Raw genomic sequence first — 21358 nt, 5'->3', positions numbered from 1 at the left:
CTGCAAGAGCAGGTGCTGGGCTACGCTTCTAGGACTGACTCCCAGATGACCACAGAATGGACCCTCCCAAGGGAGGCACTACAAGCAAGGCCACCACTAGGGCCACTCAGCCCACAAACCCTTTACTCTTGCTGCCCCAATCACAACCGCCTCTCAATACCCAGGAAGTTAAACACTGTGTTCATGTCAAAACCCTCACATTTCTATGACCTTGTTACCACAAAGCAGCAAAAGCAAAACAAAACAAAATGAACAACAACAACAACAAAAAAACCCACTAAAACCCACGTCTCACAAGTATCTCTGAAAGACAAAATCAATTTTGCGCCCAGGACCATAACATTCAGTTCTCCGCAGGATAAGAAAGACACCTAGGGGGTGGGGGATATAGACTGAGCTGTCTGAATGACAGTACCCACCACAACTTACCAGGTGCCTGGTGTATGAGCCGGACAGTTTTCTAGGCAGAGAATACATCTGCGAGCTTAGAGGCTAGTAAAAAAAGGCAGGTGTGGAACAGGTTAATGTGGGTGCCTGCTCCCCACCTCCAACAGAATTGCTACAACCATCTCCCCAAACCAGTGTTTCATGAAACACAATATGGTCATGTTTCCCTCTTAGTACTGAAGGTAAAAGACAAATTTGTGCTTCACTTCTATCAATTATATATGATGTTATGGCATGCATTTGGCATTTTAACTTTACCTTCATCTTATTAATTCTCACTCTTATTTTCCCTGTGTTCCTATTTCCTGATTTACTTTTTACCATAATGTACTATGTACGCCTTTTTGTAAGTTAACTCCAATCTTCTCCTTGTAAAAGGGCGGATACCAATCACTTATCTGTCTGCACAAAACCTCAATGTCACCCATGAGGAGCTGGCCCACTGCCAAATTCAGACTATCATTTTTGCTGGTGTCACCAATTTGATAAAGTACAAATGTAAAATAGAAGCATTCATTTTATTTCTGGTTTCACTTTGGTAATGAAAAGACCAATGAAAAGATTAAAAGTTCAAGTAAACAACATGTTCTTTGTAATAAAAAAAATGGACATAACATGCCTTATAGTATTTTATAATTGGCTTTATTAATGTAGAACAATAGTAGCCGTAAAATTTATAATTAAATGTTAGTATTACAAGTTAAATTATTATTACAAATTAAAATTTATTTCTGTTCCCTATATTGCCATTTAATTAGAGAAACAATAATGAAATCTTGTTACCTTACGATCAATTTGAAGTAGGTTGTTCAGGAATATAAAAAGAAAGTATAGGTTGGAATGTATAAAAATTTGGCCAAACAAAAAGATTTGATCCATTCTGGCTCATAAAGCAAGATAATAATGTTTATGATTTTGAAAAGTCACTGAAACTTTTTCCCTAAACTGGTTCCTTTGTGATACATTTTCTTGAGTTCTACCCACGACTGCCACAGTAACAGCCCTGGGAACAGAACCCACACACTATTGAAAAATACCAGATAGACCCAAAAGTAGAGCCAATTCCTGGTGTTGAGGTTGGGGCTTCCCATAAGCCAGTCTGGAAAGAAGGTCATCCAGCCGCCATACAATTCACACACGCATAGGGCGATCTGCACAAAATGCCTGTGCGAGAGAAAGAAACAAGGGATGAAGCTGCCAGCTCGGCACCCTGAATCACGCACCTTTTCTTTAATGGCAGCGTCAGCACAGTCTCCCAGAGCAGAAAACCTCCCTGATGTTGGACCTCAGGTTTCAGGTGATGCTCCTTTGATGGGGCAAGTCAATAAAGGCCCGTGCTTTTCTTGAAGAAGCAACACTGTCTTTTCTCAAAGACTATTCTCAGAGTTCAAAAAGGTCTCTCAGGTATCCTGTCCTATTCTTATGAAGATTTAGTGAGGTCACGCCTGACCCAGCTAAGAGACCTGGATGTGAATCTCGCTTGAGCTGCAATTTTCCCCACTATAAAAGGGAGTAATAATAATAGTCCCTGGATGGACCTAGAAGGTATAGTGTTAAGTAAAATGAATCAGACAGAGACATATATGATCTCATTTATACATGGAATCCAAAGAACAAAATAAACAAAAAACAAAACAGAAACAGATGCAGAAACAGAGAACAATCTGATCGTTACCAGATGGAAGGAAGGTTTGAGGGGCTGGGTGAAAAAGGGGAAGAGATTAAGATGTACAAATTGGTAGTTACGACATAGTAACAGGAATGTAGAGTACAGCATAGGGAACACAGTCAATTATATTGTAATAACTATGCATGGTGCCAGGTGGGTACTAGACTAATTGGGGAGAACATTTCATAAATTCTATACATGTCTAACCACTATGACGCATACCTTAACTAGTATAAAAGAATATTGAATATCAACTGTAATTTAAAAAAAAAGAATAGTCCCTTCCTCGAATAATCTTACAGAGATTAAATGAACTATGTAGATAAAGCGCTGAGCACTGGGTGGCACATAGTAGGTTCTTGACAATGCAGATATTATAAATGTTTTAAATAATAAACAAATGGGTGCATGTAGTAAGCTTACAACCAAGATCATGGGGTCGAAGATATATCAAGGCACCAAGGAGAAATACTTCTTACTGCTGACTATCTACGTAAAATTGGGTAGGGGAAAAGTGGATTAAATGACCCTCGAGTTCTCTTTCGAATCTTAAATTATTATGCAGCTTTAAATAAATAAGACTTCTTTGATGCAAGATGGTAGAAAACTGAATGCAATTGTACCTCCCTGACATTGTTTTAGGGAATCATCCCCAGGCTAGCCATCTGTTTGCCCCAGGTCACTCTGTCCCTAAGAAGAGGAAGGTACAGGAGGGAGAAAGGAGAGTTCAAAGTCTCAGAGTCTGACTGATGGATGGTTCATCTTCCGCCTTTCTCCTTCCACTCCCCATGTTTTCTGCCTTCCTCATACCCCTATACCCTGCTTCGGAAAAGGTTTCTTATTTATCTGGCATGTCTAATTACATAAGAGAATTTACTTTGTGTCAAATGGAACTGAAGTTTTCTAGAGTGATTTGAGGGATAAAAGGATGGAAATATTACCCTTTTATTTTCCAAAATATTGGTGGCGAATCATCCAGTGCTGTTAACAATGTGCTTGCCTATAGTGTGACTAGGTTGTTACTATAATCACATTCCTCTTATTTTTTGTTTTGAATGGTCTGATATGATCCTGGTGGCACCAGGATCCTTAGCTAATATCAGACAATTTTCATGTAACAAAGAAATGTGGTCACAATCTACTTTAAGTGTCACTTACACATTGGGACAGCTAATACTTCCCTTTTCAGCAAGACAGGAGCAGGCACGTACCGATAATATTTCTCTTTGACTATGGCATAAATGAGGATCAAAGCCAGGGACCCATCCAGGACCACAGTCAGAATTTCCAGAGACACAATGGTTGGGTCAAAATTCAGCCATCTTGCATCAGCTTTGCCATATTCTTTCCCTAAAAACAAAACACATTTCGTTACTTATCTGGCAGTCATTTTAATGGCAGTCAATGGAAATGACCTTTCTTTTCCTCAGGGAGGAGATAAAAAGAATAGTTGCCACTCTCTCTACATTCTTCACAATGCCTTAGTAGAAGGCAAGAGAAGCCCTGAGACAAATGCATTTGCCACCTGACACAAGTAATAATAACAATGTCATGTTACATTGGTAAAATAACTGATAGTTTCCAAAGTGCTTTCACATATGTGCCCTCTTCACTCCTCCCTTTTCATTCTAAGTAACAGAATTCTAAATAAATTTGACATAGTCAGATTTTGCAAAGATGATTTTTAATAATTATCTTGGTGAATGTAATATAATTTCTTACTTTAAAATTTCAGTATGAAGTCTATAGTATAACTCAGATGTGGTAAAATTATTAAGGAAATGTTTATTAAAAAACACATGTTTATTAATAATTGAAGAGAAATTGAGTGTTGAGGGGCCAGAGTAGGGAAGGGGAATGAGAGCTTGGACTTCAGAATGAATTCAAAATGGACAAAGGGGCATTTGAGTCTGCTACAGGGGCAGAACTCATGAACAAAAGCCACTACAGAGACCTCAGCTGTGCTGACTAGGAAGCAGGCATGCCCAAAGAAATCTTTCCAGACCCCATTATTACGATGGTTTCTTCTAGAAAGAATCACGAGGTATGAAAGTCTTTTTAGAGCTGGACCAAGAGCCATGCACTGGGCAAAGCCGTAATCCCATCTCTCCTCCACACTTCCCTCATTCTGTTTTTTTCCCTTCCTTCCTTTTCTTTCTTTCCTTCCTCTCCCGCACTCTCTCCTTCCCACCCCCCGCCCTGTCAGTATCCTTCTTTTATTTATGAATTAAATTGTAGACTTTATTTGTATTTCACTAGTTTTAACATTAATCTTTTTTCCTTTTTCCAAGATCTCATCCAGAGTACCACACTACAGTTTGTCAACACAATTCATTAAAGTAGTACAATATAGCACTGACACACAAGAATAATGGTTTTCCTCTGTACAACTAATAATCATTTATGAGATGTACCGAGAAATGGTATACGATAAAAAAGATAAAGTAAATGAAAAACATGAAAACATCTAGGTGATGTGAAATTGAGTTGTTCACATACTTTCAATGATTTCTTAGGTAAAGTAATGGCATCATATTCTTCCTTTTATTTGCATCTCTCCAAAAATCCTGCTCAGGTACTTTGTGTCTCATTTTTGCCTCTGCTCATGACTTAAATTTGGTGCAGCTCAATAGTCTTAAAATAAGGAACTACACTTTTTTCTTTTGGTAAAATGACTTCTCATAGAAGTTCTCACAGAACTGCAGTGGGACGCCTATGCTCGGCTGCCAGTCCCTAACATGTCAGACCTTAGATTTCCCTGGTCACTTTAGTATCTTCCTTTTTTAAAATTTATCAGAATGACACATGCTGGTCCCAAGACCTCAAATAGAGTGAAAGTCCTCAACTCTTCTCGCCTTTTAAATACTGTTCTTACATTATCAAGAATAGGTTAAAAATTAGCAACATGGTCTGATTGAGCTGAGCAGCACAAAGCTCTAGTCTCTTCCTGGCCAGAGTTAGGGTCTCTCAGCCAGGGATAAAGGGTTCTAATGAAAGGCTGTTCCGAGAGAAGAAATGGCCAGTAAACAGGATTAGCCATTTGATGAGATAACACAGGGACACATGCTGAGAGGAGATTCTGTGAAAGGACAACACGACCAGGCCACGCGGAGCCCTCTAGCTTGTCCTTAGAACGGCGAGCCATGAACTAACTGAAAACATAATAACAAAAACAAATTTTTCCTTCAAATTTAAGCACATACAATAAATTTAAGTAATATACAATAGGCAGAATGTACCCTTTAGTGCATCCAAATCTTAAAAATATCACAAGTAGAATGTCAATGTTTTAGGAATTAAGAGATTAGTGGGTGTTTAGACATTCATAAATATAATACCCTTCATTCATTCTTTAATTCGACAAATCTTCTGGAGCATAGGGAAGGCTCTGTGCTAGTAGCAATTGGGACAAAAAGTCTATCTGCAAGCGGCTCACATTTTAGTGAGGTCGAATCATTCAGTGAGTGATGGTCACGGAGGAAGTGACATCTAAGCCGGACGAGGGAGATGAGGTGTTTTGATCACTTCACCCTGTTGGTGAGGGAGGGAGTCCACCCTAGGGTTGGGTTATGGGGATGACCTGACAGATGAGATCGATGGCACTTTCTTAGCCACATATACGCTTAGCCTGGGGGAAAAGTCGCTGTGCTATGCAGGGCCACGTGGTGGTTGTACTCGGAGGGAACAAGGAGGGGCTGTGAGAGGCAGGCTCTGTAATAACAAGAGGACGGGGTGACCCTAGTTCCAGCGGCAGGCCGGCGGGATGCAACTGGTTTGCTTGTGTGAATAATTCCAAGGGCTGGCAGGGAACGGAAGCTCACTCACTACTCAGGGGTGGACAGGAACTGTGCTGATCCCTGAGACAAAGAGTGTTGTTCAGCAGGGTGAAGAGACTTGCAGTTAGGCCATCCGAGGCCCTCTCGAGTTTACCAGATGTCAAGACATGCAGAATATTGGATCTTAATTTCAGACCTCATACCATAAGAGGTGACTACTCCTGAACTGGGTGAAGGAGAATGGTGTTTCAGGGTCGAGCATGTGCAAAGGCTTGAAGCTTAGAGAACATGGTAGGTCTGAAACTATATTTAATTCAGCAAAGCTGAAGAAGACGGTGGGGTGGGGTGGGGAGCAAGGTTAATGCTGGAGAGAAAGGCAGGGCGGGGGACAGACAGTCAAGGCAGGCCTGGCTACCCTTAAGTCCCAGCGTACCAGGCCTCTGGTCCCTCCTCATCTACTACTCAACCTCGACCATCTCTTTGCTGATTAAATACCTGAACAACGAAAGGGCAAATAACATTAATAACATTAATGCTATGATCATTATCATTTACGCTGTGACCAACTGCCAGGTTAGGGCAGAGGTCTGGAGGGAAGGATGCACGCTAAAGCCTGGAGTGGGTCTCGGGAGCCATGGCTGGGCCCTTGACCACAGCGTGGAGACTAGGAGATTTAGGGGATGATCGAGGGTGACAAAGACTTTCTGACTCCTCCAAGCCCTCTCCTCGATAAGGCCTTGACCTTGGGCTCTGTCCTTGGCCTGTTTAGTCCAGTTTAGTAAGAATCCTGCTCAGTCAGTTTAGTGAAAGTCCCCAAATCTCAATATCTGATCGCTCTTCCCTCCCATTTTTTAAGATTATAATCGACATCCAGCACTGTATAAGACTTGCATAGTGTGAGATGACTACCACAGCAAGTTCAGTTAGCGTCCATTATCGCACGTAGATTTAAAAAAATGAAGAAACGATGCTTTGGTTTTTTTTCCTTGATGAGAACTCTTAGAATTGATTTACTGTCTCAACTTCTAGCACCATTAATTAGTCATCAGGCTGCGCATTGTCTCCTCAGTGCTGGATTCATAGCCGGAAGTCTGTACCTTTTGACCACCTTCACCCAAATACCCCACCCTCGCCTCTGGGAGCCAGAAATCTCATCTCTTTTTCTGTGAGTTTGCTTGTTTTTTAGAGTCCACATATAAGTGAGATCATACAGTACATGTCTTTTTCTGACTTATTTCACTTAGCATAATGCCCTCAAGGTCCACACCCATTGTCACAAATAGCAGGTTTCCCTTCTTTTTATGGCTGAATCATATTCCATTGAGTATGTATACCACATTTTCTTTACCCATTCATTCATGATGGACCCTTAGGTTGTTTCTGTATCTGGGTTATTGTAAACAATGCTGCCATGAACATGGGGGTGCAGCTACCTTATCAGATTCCTAAACCCCCTCCCCCTACTTCTTATAAACCCGCCTGCCTTCAGTAACAATCCTGTTAGTGGGTCTATCAAGAATCCTCCTGGCCTTGGCATTTCTTCTTAGTACTTTTCCATCCACTGACCCCACTTTGCTCCTTGGCTATAAATCTCCAGCCGTCCTTGTTGTACTTGGAGTTGAGCCTGATCTCTCTCCCCTGCTGCAGTAGTCCCTCTTGAGTAAAGTCTTCCTTCCCATCTTTAACAAGTGCCATGAATAAGTCTTCTTTAACGGTGTCTACATAATGTTAACAGCCCTGCTCCATGTCCTAATCAATCAAAGGACAGTTCGCAGATTAACATCTGGGAGGCCTTACTCCAGATCCTTATCCCAGAATCTATTTTAACAAGAGCCCCCAGGGAATTAGTACTCTTTAAAGTCCAGCACTACTTTATATTATCTATTGGATTTTCACTTTCACAAGAATAAAGGGCACCTCCATTGTATGAGTTTTCGTTTTTTTTTTAAGGTGAAAATGTAAACTGAAGATGATTGATAAAGACAGAGTTAGATGTTTGCATTTCAGGGGACGGAGACAAATCTGGCCTGTCCCCTTTCTCTGATGCCAGGCAGGGCAGCCAGGGTGGGAGGACCATCACTTAGGCTGGAGTCGTTTAGCCCCTGGGGGTCCCCAGCAAGTCTCAGGCATAATTTGATCAGCATACTCACCAGAAACGCACAGCTGCATTTTGCTCAGCTGATGGGACTGAAGGAGCCGGACTCCAGGCACGGGGCCCGGGCTTCTTGAGCTACCACTGGCTCGGACCTGAGAGGCATCAAAGATGACCCACGTTTTCCTTTGAGGAGCACTAACTGTAGCTGGCTCAACTCTCTAGAAGAGTATTCTAACACAAGTGGTGAGCAGAAGTCCCAACACAGATCCTGGCTGGGGGATATATTTCAGAACCACGGAAGCAATGAGATAAAAAAAGTGAAGAATTTCAGACGCAAAATCTGAAAGAAGTTATCCTGCACAAGGCAGTTCTATGATAGTGGCAAAGTACCCGGCTGTGGCACAGCTCATCTATTTGTCAGTGTTGATGTAACACACGGGAGGCAGTTGATACTAATTTACAGACTGGTGATCGATTCATACTGAGCATGAAGAAGGTAAGAAAACTAGTTAATATCTTGGTAGAGCAAGGTTTTTGGAAACAAGACATTATACACACACATATACATATATATGAAAATTGATATTAAAAGAATGAAAAATATCATTTAAATACTGTAAACTCTTAAATTTGCACTATGAACATTTTTAATATATAGCTTCATTGAGATATAATTCACGTACCATATAATTTACCTGTTTAAAGTGTCCCAGCTGGTGAGTTTTAATAAATTCAGATTTGAATCACCATAATCTAATTTTAGAAGGTTTCATTACCCCCAAAAAGAAACCTATACCCATTATTCGGTCATCCTCCTCCATTTCCCTCCAACACCCCTTTCCCCTCCCCACACCCACGGGCACCCACTAATCTATAATGTTTCTACAGATTCGGGTATTCTGGACATTTTATAAAAATGGAATTATACAAGATGGGATACAGGTACTCATTTAATTGACAGTCACATTTGCAATTAATCTCCTCAAACATTTCAAATATAAACATTTAAAATTACTTACACAACGAGGCAATCAAACCATCAGAATCTGCAATGTTTCCTATGAAAGACAAATAGACAAAAGGGCCTTCCTAGAGACAAGAAAATGAAAACATGCTCTAGTTTAGCGTCACGACCACAGGATGGCACCACAGATACACAGTATGACAGGGCAGCATGCCTCCCCCATCCCACCCGCACCACACCTGTACCACCCCATGGGGTGCTATCCAGGAGCCTGCCTGGCTCCCTGACCTTGCAAATGGATAAGTCCAGAGCTATTTTTCAGTGACTAACGTTATACGAGAGATGTGTTCTTATGGGGAAAAATAAAATAAGTTTTTATTTTATTGGTCTGGGGATGGCACCTTTCTCAGGGGAAACTTTAATTTTGCAGATGAAAGGGTTTAAATGTTATAGTAAATAGGCTACATTCTGGATTGTCCCAGGGATTTTGCATTCTTGAGAAATACCTCACAGCAGATCAGTTTATCTCACCTCAAAAAAAAAAATAAAAAAAATAAAAAAAAATAAAAAAAATAAAAAAAATAAAAATCCAAGCTCTGTCTTAACAAAAGTGGCACTCAAATTTCTATTCCCCAGTTGAACTAGTTCTATTTCCTGCATAAGGGAAAATTTAGGAAAATTTAAAATGTTTACGGGCTACATGTTAACTTTAGATAATGAAATATCTTCAATTACATGTTATTTTCCCATCACTGAGATACCTCTTTAACTAAAATTTCAAAAACCAATTAACTAGAATTTACTGGGATATCTGATTGTCATGTTGATCCTTGGAACAAATTTTGTTACTCGTTAATACTTTTTTTCCTCATTTCTTTTTGCCAAAGCAACTGCTTTTATGACATTAAAACTGTGTCTCTGCCTAAGCCCTGCTCACGTCCAGTACCACTTCCCAGGGACTGCCACTTACCACTATTGTCTACAGTTCTGGGGGTCATCTTCATAGCTTATACTTATACTGTTGTTTCTTTAGATGTTATCTATTAACTGTCCATACTGAAAAATTATTTAATTTATATTGTTTCCCTTCCCTTTCCCCGTCCTTCCAATTTTTGATAGTGTAGGGGAGGAAAAACTTCCTTCTACCCTCTTAGGTTCTGTAGCTGGTCTAAGAATTAACTGACATAAAATAGATTAACAGTAGAAAAGCATACAAATTTTATGTAATATTTTTACTTGTACATAGGAGTCTTTAAAAGGAAAATGAAGATCTGTAGAAGCTGTTGGGCCCCAAAGTTAATATGCCTTTTTACAAAAAGAATGACAAATTACAGGGATCTAAGAATACAAGGGGCTTGGGCAAGAGACAGTAAATTGTGGGAAAATGACTGAGAAATCTGCAGGGAAACAAATGGAAGATGAGGGTTAGCTGAGTAGGTCTTTTTGTACAGGTTCATTTTGGCTTTGACTCCCAGACTCTGGTGATAAGAATGTTCTTCTCTTCTTGGTCTGGGGATGGCACCTTTCTCAGGGGAAACTTTAAGACCTGATTTTAGGAAGGAAGGGAGAAATCAGAGAGCCCTTCCTGCACCTGCTGTTTCTCCAGTGCCTTCCGCTCAAAATAATCAATATGCCTAAGTGGCATATTTTGGAGTGGCATGTACTGAACCCCTTCAATAGCTATATTGTTCTCTTTAATTCTTCTGTTAACCAAATTTGTAACCTCAGCTTACTCACTCATCAGTGTCGTGTGTCGAAACTTCCTACCGTACAATCGGGACCTGAGAGCCCCACCAAGCTCTCTCCCTCTCCTCATTCCCAACTCTCACCTTCTGTTCACTTTGCTTGCACATGGTTGAGATTGATTATATTTCCATTCCTGTTCTGTAATCCTGTTTGTCTTCCCTATTTTAAATTTTAAAAGCTGAAAATCCAATCAAAAGCAAATACAACACAGTGATTATGTAAATATCGTACACTATAATGGATCACTGCTTCTTTCTCTACAGAGCCAGTCTTTTGACTCCTTGTCACTTAAGAATGTGGCAAACGGAATATTCTTTCTTATACTCATAAATTTCTCAAATTCATGCTATATTTTAGTTTGCTTCATATTTGAGCCATAGCATTTTATTTTTTAAAAAAATTTTCCATTTTTCAATTACAGTTGGCAGGTGAACAACGTAGTGATTTATATAACTTACAAAGTAATCACCCCAATAAATCTAGTACCCTCTGACACCATACAGTTATTACAATATTATTGACTATATTCCCTATGGTGTACTTTACATCCCCAAGACTGTTTTGTAACGGCCAATTTGGATTTTTTAAAATTTATTTATTTTAATTAGTTTCAAGTATACAGTACATTGGTTAGACATCTATACAGTTTGTAAAACAATCCCTCCAATTGCTCCCTCCCTCCCCTGACCCTCCACCTAGCCAACATATTAATGCTACCTGCATTCCCTATGCTGTGCTCGTGACCATCCATCAGCTACTAATTTGTACTTCTTTAACCCTTCGCCCCATTCTCCCAGCCCCCCAATCCTCCTTCCCCTCTGTCCATCACCAAATTGTCTGCTATATTTGTGAGTCTGTTTTTGATTAGTTTGTTCTTTTTCTTCCTTAGATTTTCGCGTATAAGTGAAATCATATAGTGTTTATCTTTCTCTGATTTAAATACCTTCTAGGTCCATCAAAGCAATATCTTTTTCCATCCCCTTCCTTTTAGTCTGTGTGTGTCTTTTAATCTGAAGTGAGTCTCTTTAGGTAACATGTAGGGGTCTTGTTTTCCTATGCATTCATCCACTCTTTTAGTTGGAGCACTTAATTCTTTTCCATAGAGATATCTGTTAATAGAAATGTAATTGTTACCATTCTTTATTCCTGTTTTTGATATATGTTTGTTCTTCTTAAAGAAGTCCTTCCAACATTTCCTGTAATACTGGCTTGGTGATGATAAATTCCCTTAGCTTATTTTTGTCTGGGAAGCTCTTTATCTGTCCTTCAACTCTAAATGATAGCTTTGCTGGACAAAGTATTCTTGGTTGTAGATCCTGGGTCTTCATCACATTGAATATTTTGTGCCAAGCCCTTCTGTCCTGCAGTTTCTTTTGAGCAATCAGCTGCTAGTCTTATGGGTGCTCCCTTGTCGATAATTATCTGCTTTCCTCTTGCTGCTTTTAAGATTCTTTCTTTATAGTTAACCTTCAGCACTTTAATTATGATGTGTCTTGGTGTGGGCCTCTTTGGGAAGTTTTCCATCATTTCTACAAAAAGCTGTTCAGTATCTTGTTTTCCTTCGGGTATGCCGATGATATGTATATTTTGACCTATAATAGTGTCCCATAGGCTTCTTAAATTATTTTTATAGTCTTGGCTTGTTTTTACCATTCTGATTGAGTGTCCTTGGCTTTCCCATCCTCCAGATAGGGCATATGATCCTTTACTTTATTCATTGTTTATTCCTTTGTTTATTCCATTTAATATACTTCGCATCTCAGATAGTGTCTTCATTTCAGATGATTCCCTTTTATAATTTCCATTTCCATTTTTATGTTTTTTATCTCTTTGCTGAAGTTCTCACTGAATTTATCTACACTTCCCAAAAGTTCATTGAGCATCTTTATAACCAGTGTTTTTAACTCTACATCTGTTAGATTACTTGACTCCATTATATCTGGATCTGTGTTCTTTTCTCTCATATGGTTTCTGTTTCTTTGTCTTCCCATTTTGGCTGCCTTTCCATGTCTGTTTCTATGTACTAAGCAAAGCTCTTAAGTCTCCCAGTCTTATTAGTGTGGATTTGTGAAGTAGGTATCCAGTAGCACAGTCCTGAGAGGAGTTCAGCTGCAGGCCAAATTTAGCTCAAGCCTCCACCCCTCTGGGGCCACTTGTTAAGATTCAGCAAGCAATCCACAGATGCTGTGCTTAGAGTTGCCTCAAAAAGACACACCAGAAACCAAGGCTAGCTGCCTCCTCCAGTGTGAGTCTAGGCGCTGCTCAGCAAGGAGCACCTGACTCGCTGAGGATACACCTGGATGTGGCTTAGGTGGGGGGCCACGAGTTGGCGGGGTGGGGTTTTAGGGAATCGTCTGGGCAGAGCGAACTCCATTATCCAGTTTGATGACATCTCAGGTATGGCAGCACTGTGTCCACACACTGGGAACAATGGATACCACCGGCACTTCTGCCCAGAGTGAGTCTCACCTTGGCCCTCACGCTGACAATGTCTCCCTGTAAGTTCATGGTGCCCCCTTTGCGCAGCCGAATCAGCACTGGTGTTCAGAGCAAGCAAGTCTGTCACTGGGAAAGTCTACTGGCGGACGCTGCCCCTTTAAGTGGTGTCTGCTGCTGCCACAGCTACAGCTGCAGTCTCCATCCCACTGAGCCATTCCAGACTGGGCAGCCCTGCATTCTCCCCCCATTCTACCTTCTGCCATTGCAGGGTGAATTCTTGCATTTCTCCCTAGTTGTATGGCTTGTTCATCTAGATCCCAGGTGATTTTTCCTCACTGTTTACTCCTTGTTTCCGTCACAACTTTGATTTGGTCGCCAGAGGGATGAACAGAACCTCTATCATCTATGCCATTTTTTTTCTTCTCTCAATTTGTACTTCTTAATCCCTTCCCCTTTTTCATCCACTCCCTACCCTCACCCATCTGGCAACCATTAAAGTATTCTCTGCATCTATGAGTTTCTGTTTTGTTTGTTCATTTATTTTTTTAGATGCCACATATAGGTGAAATCATACAGTATTTGTCTTTCTCTTTTTCATTTAGCATAATACCCTCTAGGTCCGTCCATGATGTTGCAGATGGAAATATTTCATTTTTTATGGCTGAGTAATATTCCATTGTATTTATGTATGTGTGTGTGTATATATGCACATACACACACACATATACTTCTTTATCCATCTTCTACTGATGGACACTTAGGTTGCTCCCGTATCTTGGCTATGGTAAATAATGTTGCAATGAACGTATGGATGAATTCTTTTCGAATTAGTGTTTTGGGTTTCTTCAGATAAATACCCAGAAGTGGAATTAATGGGCCCTTCTTTGTCTCTTGTTATATAGCCTATTTCATCTGGTATAAGTATTGCTACCCCAGCTTTTTTATTTTTTTATTTTAATGAAATGTTTTTTCATCCTTTTACTTTCAGTCTGTGTGTGTCTTTCGATCTGAAGTGAGTCTCTTGTAACAGCCATGACTTTCTTATATTTTTGTTTATGATACAGTTTGTAATTGCCTTTCTTTTTCTCTGATTGAGAGAAGAAACCTGACTTTCTCTCCATCTCATTAATATCTTCCATCTTCTTATCTATTCCAGCCTCTGCTAAAGAGGCTCTGAAGCTGGTTTGTTTTGTTTTTTCTTGACATTTTGTAAGTTACTTAATTGGTAAATGTGTTTTCTCTCCGACTATAGATAAAAATTATAATTTTATTTATTTTTTAAATTATAATTTTTAAGGGAGATTTTTAAAAATGGCATATGAGATAAACAGCAATGTTTTTAAACAAGAAGTACTCCTAGTCCACTTTGCAATTCTATCTTTCCAAAGTGACCCCCCCCCCGCCCACCCCACCATGATGGTAGGAAGCATACTTTTACCACTCAGGAGCACCGATCAATTTTTATTTTTAGCAGAATCACAGCAGGAAATCTATACCATTTCCCTGGCTTGTCCTGAGAACTTTCTAGAAAAAACACATCTACTGGACTGGTCAGCAGGGACAAAGAGGCTGGGCTGAATTTGACCTCCTCTAGGCCTCACTGTCCATCTATCTATAAGACAAAGGACTTCCTAAAATTGGATTGTGGATCTTATTTTAAAACTGGGTGTGACTTCCAATCTACTTGCAATTGGAGCCATGAGCAAAACATGGACTCTGACACTGGGTCCAGAACCTTTCATCAGAAGGAACTCTATGTGCAATAGCAAGACGGGGACCTGGCAATCTGTAACAAGCAGGGACCTATGAGTGTATAACAGACCTCTTCCTTTTATATCTGCCCGTTGAGGGTCTACTTTACAAATCCTAGTTCAAACGCTCCTTTCAATAAACCTTCCCACATCTAATGAAGATTTTTTCATTCTCCCTTGTTACTAAATTTGTTTTTCTAATCATCAACTATCTGCCAGTTATGGATCTCTAGTCCCCATTAGGTCATACACCTTTAGGATCTGAGATGTTGTCTTCTCTGTCTTAGAATCCTCAAGACTCCAGGATGTTCTTTTGAGTTTAGTGTTTACCAACCTTGAATTGATGACAAGTTCACATAATGAACTGCTTAGAAAGATGCCCTATGCATCTGGTTCTGCATAGAGACACCACCCTTGTGTTTTATGTAAAAAGGGAGCCAAACAAACACACAAACACTTGGCTTTCCTTCATAAAATAGGCCATGTACCATTAGCATTAGTAACTATCTGATGCTTTCCTCAAGGCCACTCTAAGGGCTATACCCTTTCTCTGTACCATCAGGTCCTGATGTGGGTCACCAAAGGAAAGGCAATCAGATCAAAGTCAGAAAAAGAACACAGTAAAAAGTGGTGTGTCAATATCAAGGTTCTGTCTCTGGAAGATTCTGTGATTCTGAAATTGGCCTGATCTTATCCTAAAGGAACTCACTATGAGGAATGTAAGTTCAAACACGGTCTACTGTTCTAGGCTGTACTATCTGTGCTTGAATCCGCACCAGTAATAGACTCAATGCAAAGCTGTGCAAATTAAGCACAGGAGGCAGAGGCTCCAGTTCCAGAATAAGACCAGTTATTATGGGCTTAATAATTTGGGGCCGGGGGCGCTTCTGAACCAAATCTGCTCTAACTAAACAGAAGCCTTAGATCAAAGTCACTGAAAACATTAGTTACTATTTGCCAAGGGCCAAAATTATCTGTAGAATTGTAGAGAATGGTGACACACACAGTTCCTTCCAGGAATTCACGTTTTGTGCAAATGAACCAAAAAGCATTTTTTCTTCATCATTAAAATTATTTCTAGGCTCTGAAGTGTGAAATTTATATTAACTTACAGAATAAATATGGAAAGTTATCAGCTTGAAAAATCTGTAATCATAATGTATGTTCAAGATCTAGCCATCTGAACTAAAACTCACATCTGAGCTCAACAAGAACCCTGAGGTTCAAAGGATCAGATGAAAGGTACTTGGTAGGCAGCAAAAGCCACATGTTGGTAAGGGGCAAAGTCCCAATTATTGCTATAACTGGGAAGGAGGGCTTGAAGAGGGGCATAGGTAAGAGCATTGTGCTGCGCTACATCCTGGAGAGCTGGGCAAACTTGAGCAAAAACAAGCACAACAGATTTTATTTCTTACATTTCCTGCTACTTTTACCTCTCTGGCTTTCGATTCCCTGATCAAAAAAACGGTGCGTAGTGCAGCCTCAATAAATGATTGATGAATGAGTAACTGAATGAATGATCAGCAGAGTTAGACTAGATCTACATTTCACTTGTTGATAGAGTGTCTCATACTAATGGGAAGCCTTGAGCACAGCACTTGGAAGACTCATAATTACCAATGTCCACTGATCTTACTGGTGAGGTCCCTGAGCAGTGGCCTGGGCAGAGTACGTACAGGGAGAGGGCCACAGAGAGGGTTGTGGGGTCACAGCTTGTTTAAGTCCCAGCATTTCCAGGGAGCATGGGCCATGAGTTTCATACCTGCCCATGTTCATGAGCCCTGAGAAGGTCAAGCTCGTGGTGACCACCAGGGTAGACTCCGTGACTGACTGGAGGTGATGACATCTTCAAGCACTCCTGTGCTACTGTAATTCCTACAACAGTCTGAGGGGCGGACATCTGTCCCTTAAGAAACATGACCTGAATTTGCAGAGGCAGACTTACTCAGGATGTGAGGGTAAAATGACAGGAGGTCTGGATTCCCTTTAAAATACTTCAGCAATAACCAAAGAAAAAAGGAGGCAGAAAGGGAGAAAAAGGAAGGGTGGTGGTGGAAAAGAATAAACTGACAAATGAAGCAAGCACAGCAAAATCTGGACATGTTGAATCTGTTCATTATACTATTCTCTCTACATTTGTGAATGTTTGAACTTTTTGATAGTAAACTTTAATTTTAAAAAGATACATAGCAGCTTGTCAGAGTCAACTAACTGTTGCATGACTAGAGGAAACCAGCCACAGCGCTTGTGCTCCATTAGCTTAGAGAGAGGTGCTCTTTGTTTCTGGACTCCCAACGAGGGATCCTGTGGCCCCAGGGGTCCTCTGCCTTTGTCCCTCTAGCATGCAAGCAGGGCCTCTGGACCACAGGTGTAAGGAACTGAGCACCTGGACTCCAGATGGCCTGAGGCTTAGCTCTCCTAGGATCCTGCCAGACCCAAAACAGCCTGGGTTGTCTGCATCAGCCTAAACCTGCGAGGTGGAGGCCAAACCGAAGTGGCCTGGAGCACACAGCGTGCAGAGAGCATTGCAAAAGTAAGCCGTTGGCTAGCCTTTCCTCCTTCGGATGCGCTTTAATGTCAAACAAGCCAGTGTTCCAACAGTCATCATTACCGTGAGTCTCTGGTTTATTCGAGATGCTTAAGAAACCACAGGGCAAACCTGCCTACCTTCTGCAGGCTCTTCTGCCAGCACCACAGTGTCCTGCACAGGCGCGCGTGCACACACACGTATACACACACACACACACAGACACAAACACAGACACGGTCACTGGCACTAAAAGGATTGAAAAGTAAGGAGAGCCCATAGTAGTGACTAAAAAAGAAAGGGAAAAAATTCATTATTCATATTCCCTCTTCATATTATCTATGCCCTTCTGGTGAACAACCGGCCATCAAAATGCCAGCTCTGGTGTTCTCCTGGCTGTGAGTGATATGCTGAGCGCATTTTCTTTCTTCCCACTCAGGTCTGCAGAGAAGCTGCGCAAAGTGAGGCTCTGCTCCTCCTGAAAACGCTCTTTCGTGGTCACAGCGCAGCTGACCAGGCCAAGGCTGTGCCCCATCCCTGCCCCGCCCTGCCCCGCCACACGCACCCTGCGGACTTCACTGGACCTTTACTATTTTAACTACTAAATGTTATTATAAAAGGGATACATGCTGAAACTTTTAAAAAGCTACACAAAAAGGCATAAAGTGAAGGTAAAAGTCTTCGCCTCCTGACCCCCAGTCCCCCATGCTGAGTTTCATGGCAGCCTTCAAGAAATGTTTCATGTATGTTATCATGCAGCTATAAATATTTAAATATTTTCTCCTTCCTATTAGTTGTTCTATTATTAATCCAGAGGGCAATGAGGAAAATTCCATGTTTATTTATTTAAAAAATTGAAAGTTCTGTGTCAGGAACTTTGGGTTAAAAACAGGAAATGGGGATGTGATGTGTAGCACTGTGATTATAGTTAATAACACTGTGTTGTATATTTGAAAGTTGCTAACAGAGTAGATCTTAAAAGTTCTCATCAAAGAAAAAAATCTGTAGCTATGTGTGGTGATGGATGTTAACTAGATTTACTGTGGTGATCATTGTGCAATGTATACAAACAGGGAATCATTATGTTGTACTCCTGAAACTAATATAATGTTGTGTGCCAAAAATATCTCGATTAAAAAAATAAAATTAATGAAAAACATAGGAAAGTTCATATTAGATGCTCTAAAACATGACTATATCTACCTAATTGAGCTGCTAACCAAAGCAGCTTAAAAGCTATAATATATCATGGCTAATAAAATTAAGGAACAAAGACCAGTCTCATTTTTCACTTAAGTTACTCCAGACATGTAATTTTTACAATGTGTTTTATAGACTTTAAGACAGCTACAAGTTAAAGCTCAGATTTAAATAAATGCTTGCGCTGTGTAAGCTACTGCTATCTATAATTCAAAGACTGCTTTATAGAGAATGCCCTATTTACTCATTTCAACCACTAAAAAAAAATCTAGCACAAAAAAGTTTGTAGAAATAAAGAAATAGAAAAAGAACACAAACCTCTTTTTTACTTTGTGTTTGTATTTGTAAAGGCTGAATTTGTATTTGAATGTATTTGTTTTGCTTTGTTTGTTTTTAAAGTACATTTCAATAAAGAACCAGAGAAAACAGTGCAACATTCATTATTAAGAGTGGGAGTATAAAGTGGAATAAGAATAGAATCAGTACATAAATCCTGTCAAAATTCATTCACATATTCTAATCTGACTCACAAAACCTCAGCCTAATCAGACTTGATTCTTCTATACCATGGTGATAGCATACGTCATTGTTTCTGGAAGAATCAGCAGCTTCAGCCTCCTGCAGCACCTCAATGAGGAGGCTTTAGTGACTTCATAAATGTATGCTGCCCAGCTGTCATCCACTTAATGAGATGAGGACTTCCATTTGATGGAACTGGCCCCAGCAGATGGGCTGTCACCTAATATTAACAGTGGACCATGGGGACTTTCAGAGCTTCGGTTATCAAACAGCCACACAAGTTCTATTGTTCCTACAACACTGCAGCTTAGTGTCTGCCTGAGGACTTGAAAAACACTTGTCCTCTTTTAAGAATGTACCCTTCTGTGACGAGACAGTTGTTATTGCTCAGTTTAAGGATTTGAAAGGAAACTTTCCAAGCCTCGTCTTAACTGAACATGGGCGTTGTTACTTTATTATACAGGGATTAGATGAAAATTAAAAGTTAATCCAAGTATGGAGTATGGCAAGGATGGGGTCACAAAAGGAACAGAGGAGAGAATGAACACTTACTGAACTCTGATAAACGCCAGGCACTGTGCCAGGTGTCCTACATCCTTGCTATTCAAATGTGGTCTGCGAGCCACAGCATGGGGATCACTGGGTCAGCCTGTTACAAATGCAGAATATGGGACCCTACTCCAGACCTATGGGATCAGAATCTGCATTGTAAAAAGATCCCCAGGTGATTCTTGTGCACGTTCAAGTGTGAGAAGCACTACCCTAAGATACAAAGCTTTATTTAATCCTCATAATAACCCTTTGAAGAAGATATTATTTCCATATTTTATTGATAAGTGCTTTTTGGAATGTGTCCTTCCAAAATTCATATGCTGAGATCCTACTCCAAAGACGATAGTATGGGGAGGTGGGGCTTTGGGAGTTGCTTAGGTCATAAGGATGTGGCCCTCATTGATGGGATTATTGCCCTTATAAAAGAGGCTCCTGAAAGTTCTCTCGCCCTTTCTACCAAGTGAGGACACAGTGAGAGGGCATCGGCTATGAACCCAGAAAAGTGCCCTCATTTGACCATGTAGCAGCCTGATCTCAGACTTCCAGTCTCCAGAACTGTGAGAAGTAAATGTCTGTTGTTCATAAGCCACTTTGTCTGTGGCAATTTGTTACAGCAGCCAGAACAAACTAAGACAATAAGGAAATGGAGACAGAAAGTCTCCTTCCTTCCTTCCTTCCCCTCCTTCTCAGGGAAAGGATCTGCAGCAAGCAAAGGGGCACTGCCCAAGGGTTCACAGCTGGCAGATGGCAGAGCCAGCACTCGAGAGTGCATCTGTTGGACCCGAAGCCCATACCCTCGGCTTCCTGAGTAATGCCAGACCCCTCTGGAACGGTGCTGAGTAAGCAGCAGCACACTGAAAAGGCGACCTCTTGCATCTGTGAAGCTGAGTGACAGGAAAGCAAAGCGCCAGGAAGTCCCGTCATGAGACATGGTGGAAGGCGATCGGACTCGACGTGGACAGAGGATTCAAACCCGCTTTGGTTACAGAGAGGGCAGAACGGGGCCACTTAGGAGAAGACTACAGCTATTCATTTTGGAAAGAGAGCATTGACTGAAAGTTTTCAAACAAGGGTGGATGACTTCATGTCTTTCTGGGTCATTAGTAAAATTCCTATTTCGAGAGGGAGATGGACTAGACTAGGTTCTCTCATTTTTCCATGCACAGCACTGGGCACCCCCTCAGAGGTGTCAGTTGTGATGCATGCTGTGCCCAGCAGGGGAGTCCACTCCCCACACCCCACTGAGTGGACAGCTGTGGGAAACCATGTTTTTTGCTGCCACGGCCACTCCTTTGGCTATAGGTGACTGGCCCAGAGGACAAGGAGGGACGGATGAGCTGGGCCAATGAAACTCTTACTTTCTGGAACACAAACTGAGAAACAGGCAATGAATCCAAACTCATTCTGAAAACTAATAGGTAGCAGAGGTCACGAAAGGTCAAGAACAAGTCAATGTTATGAATAAACACATTACTAGGGAGCAGAGCACATTAGTTTGCAAGCGCTGCCAGAAAAAAGAACCAAAAATGTGTGGCTTAAAGCCACATTTATTGTCTCCCCGCTGTGGAGGCTGGACGTCCAGACCCAAGGTGTGAGCAGGGTTGCTTCCTTCTGAGAGAGAACCTGTTCCACGTCCCTCGCCTGGCTTCTGGTAGTTCGATGGCAATCTCTGG

The 21358-nt window shown here is 41.0% G+C and overlaps 1 protein-coding gene across 2 annotated transcripts in view; it reads right to left on the bottom strand.

Annotated features, from left to right (window-relative positions):
- Positions 1–1067: 1067 nt before the first annotated feature.
- The window catches only part of EBPL (EBP like), a 31267-nt gene continuing 10976 nt past the window's right edge, over positions 1068–21358 (bottom strand). The window contains exons 2-4 of one of the 2 annotated variants that reach the window (XM_016143104.2): positions 9007–9076; positions 3328–3466; positions 1068–1611 (exon numbers count right to left, since the gene is read on the bottom strand). In XM_016143104.2, coding sequence (XP_015998590.1) covers positions 1371–1611; positions 3328–3466; positions 9007–9076 — 450 coding nt within the window. In that variant the 3' untranslated portion in view covers positions 1068–1370. The remainder of the gene's footprint in view (positions 1612–3327; positions 3467–9006; positions 9077–21358) is intronic. The other variant, XM_036228555.1, reaches the window with a different exon arrangement.

The sequence above is a fragment of the Rousettus aegyptiacus genome, unplaced genomic scaffold (assembly GCF_014176215.1).
Source record: "Rousettus aegyptiacus isolate mRouAeg1 unplaced genomic scaffold, mRouAeg1.p scaffold_m13_p_11, whole genome shotgun sequence".
Taxonomy (NCBI): Eukaryota; Metazoa; Chordata; class Mammalia; order Chiroptera; family Pteropodidae; genus Rousettus; species Rousettus aegyptiacus.
Note: the sequence above shows the minus strand (reverse complement) of the source record. Positions and strands in the feature narration are given on the sequence as shown.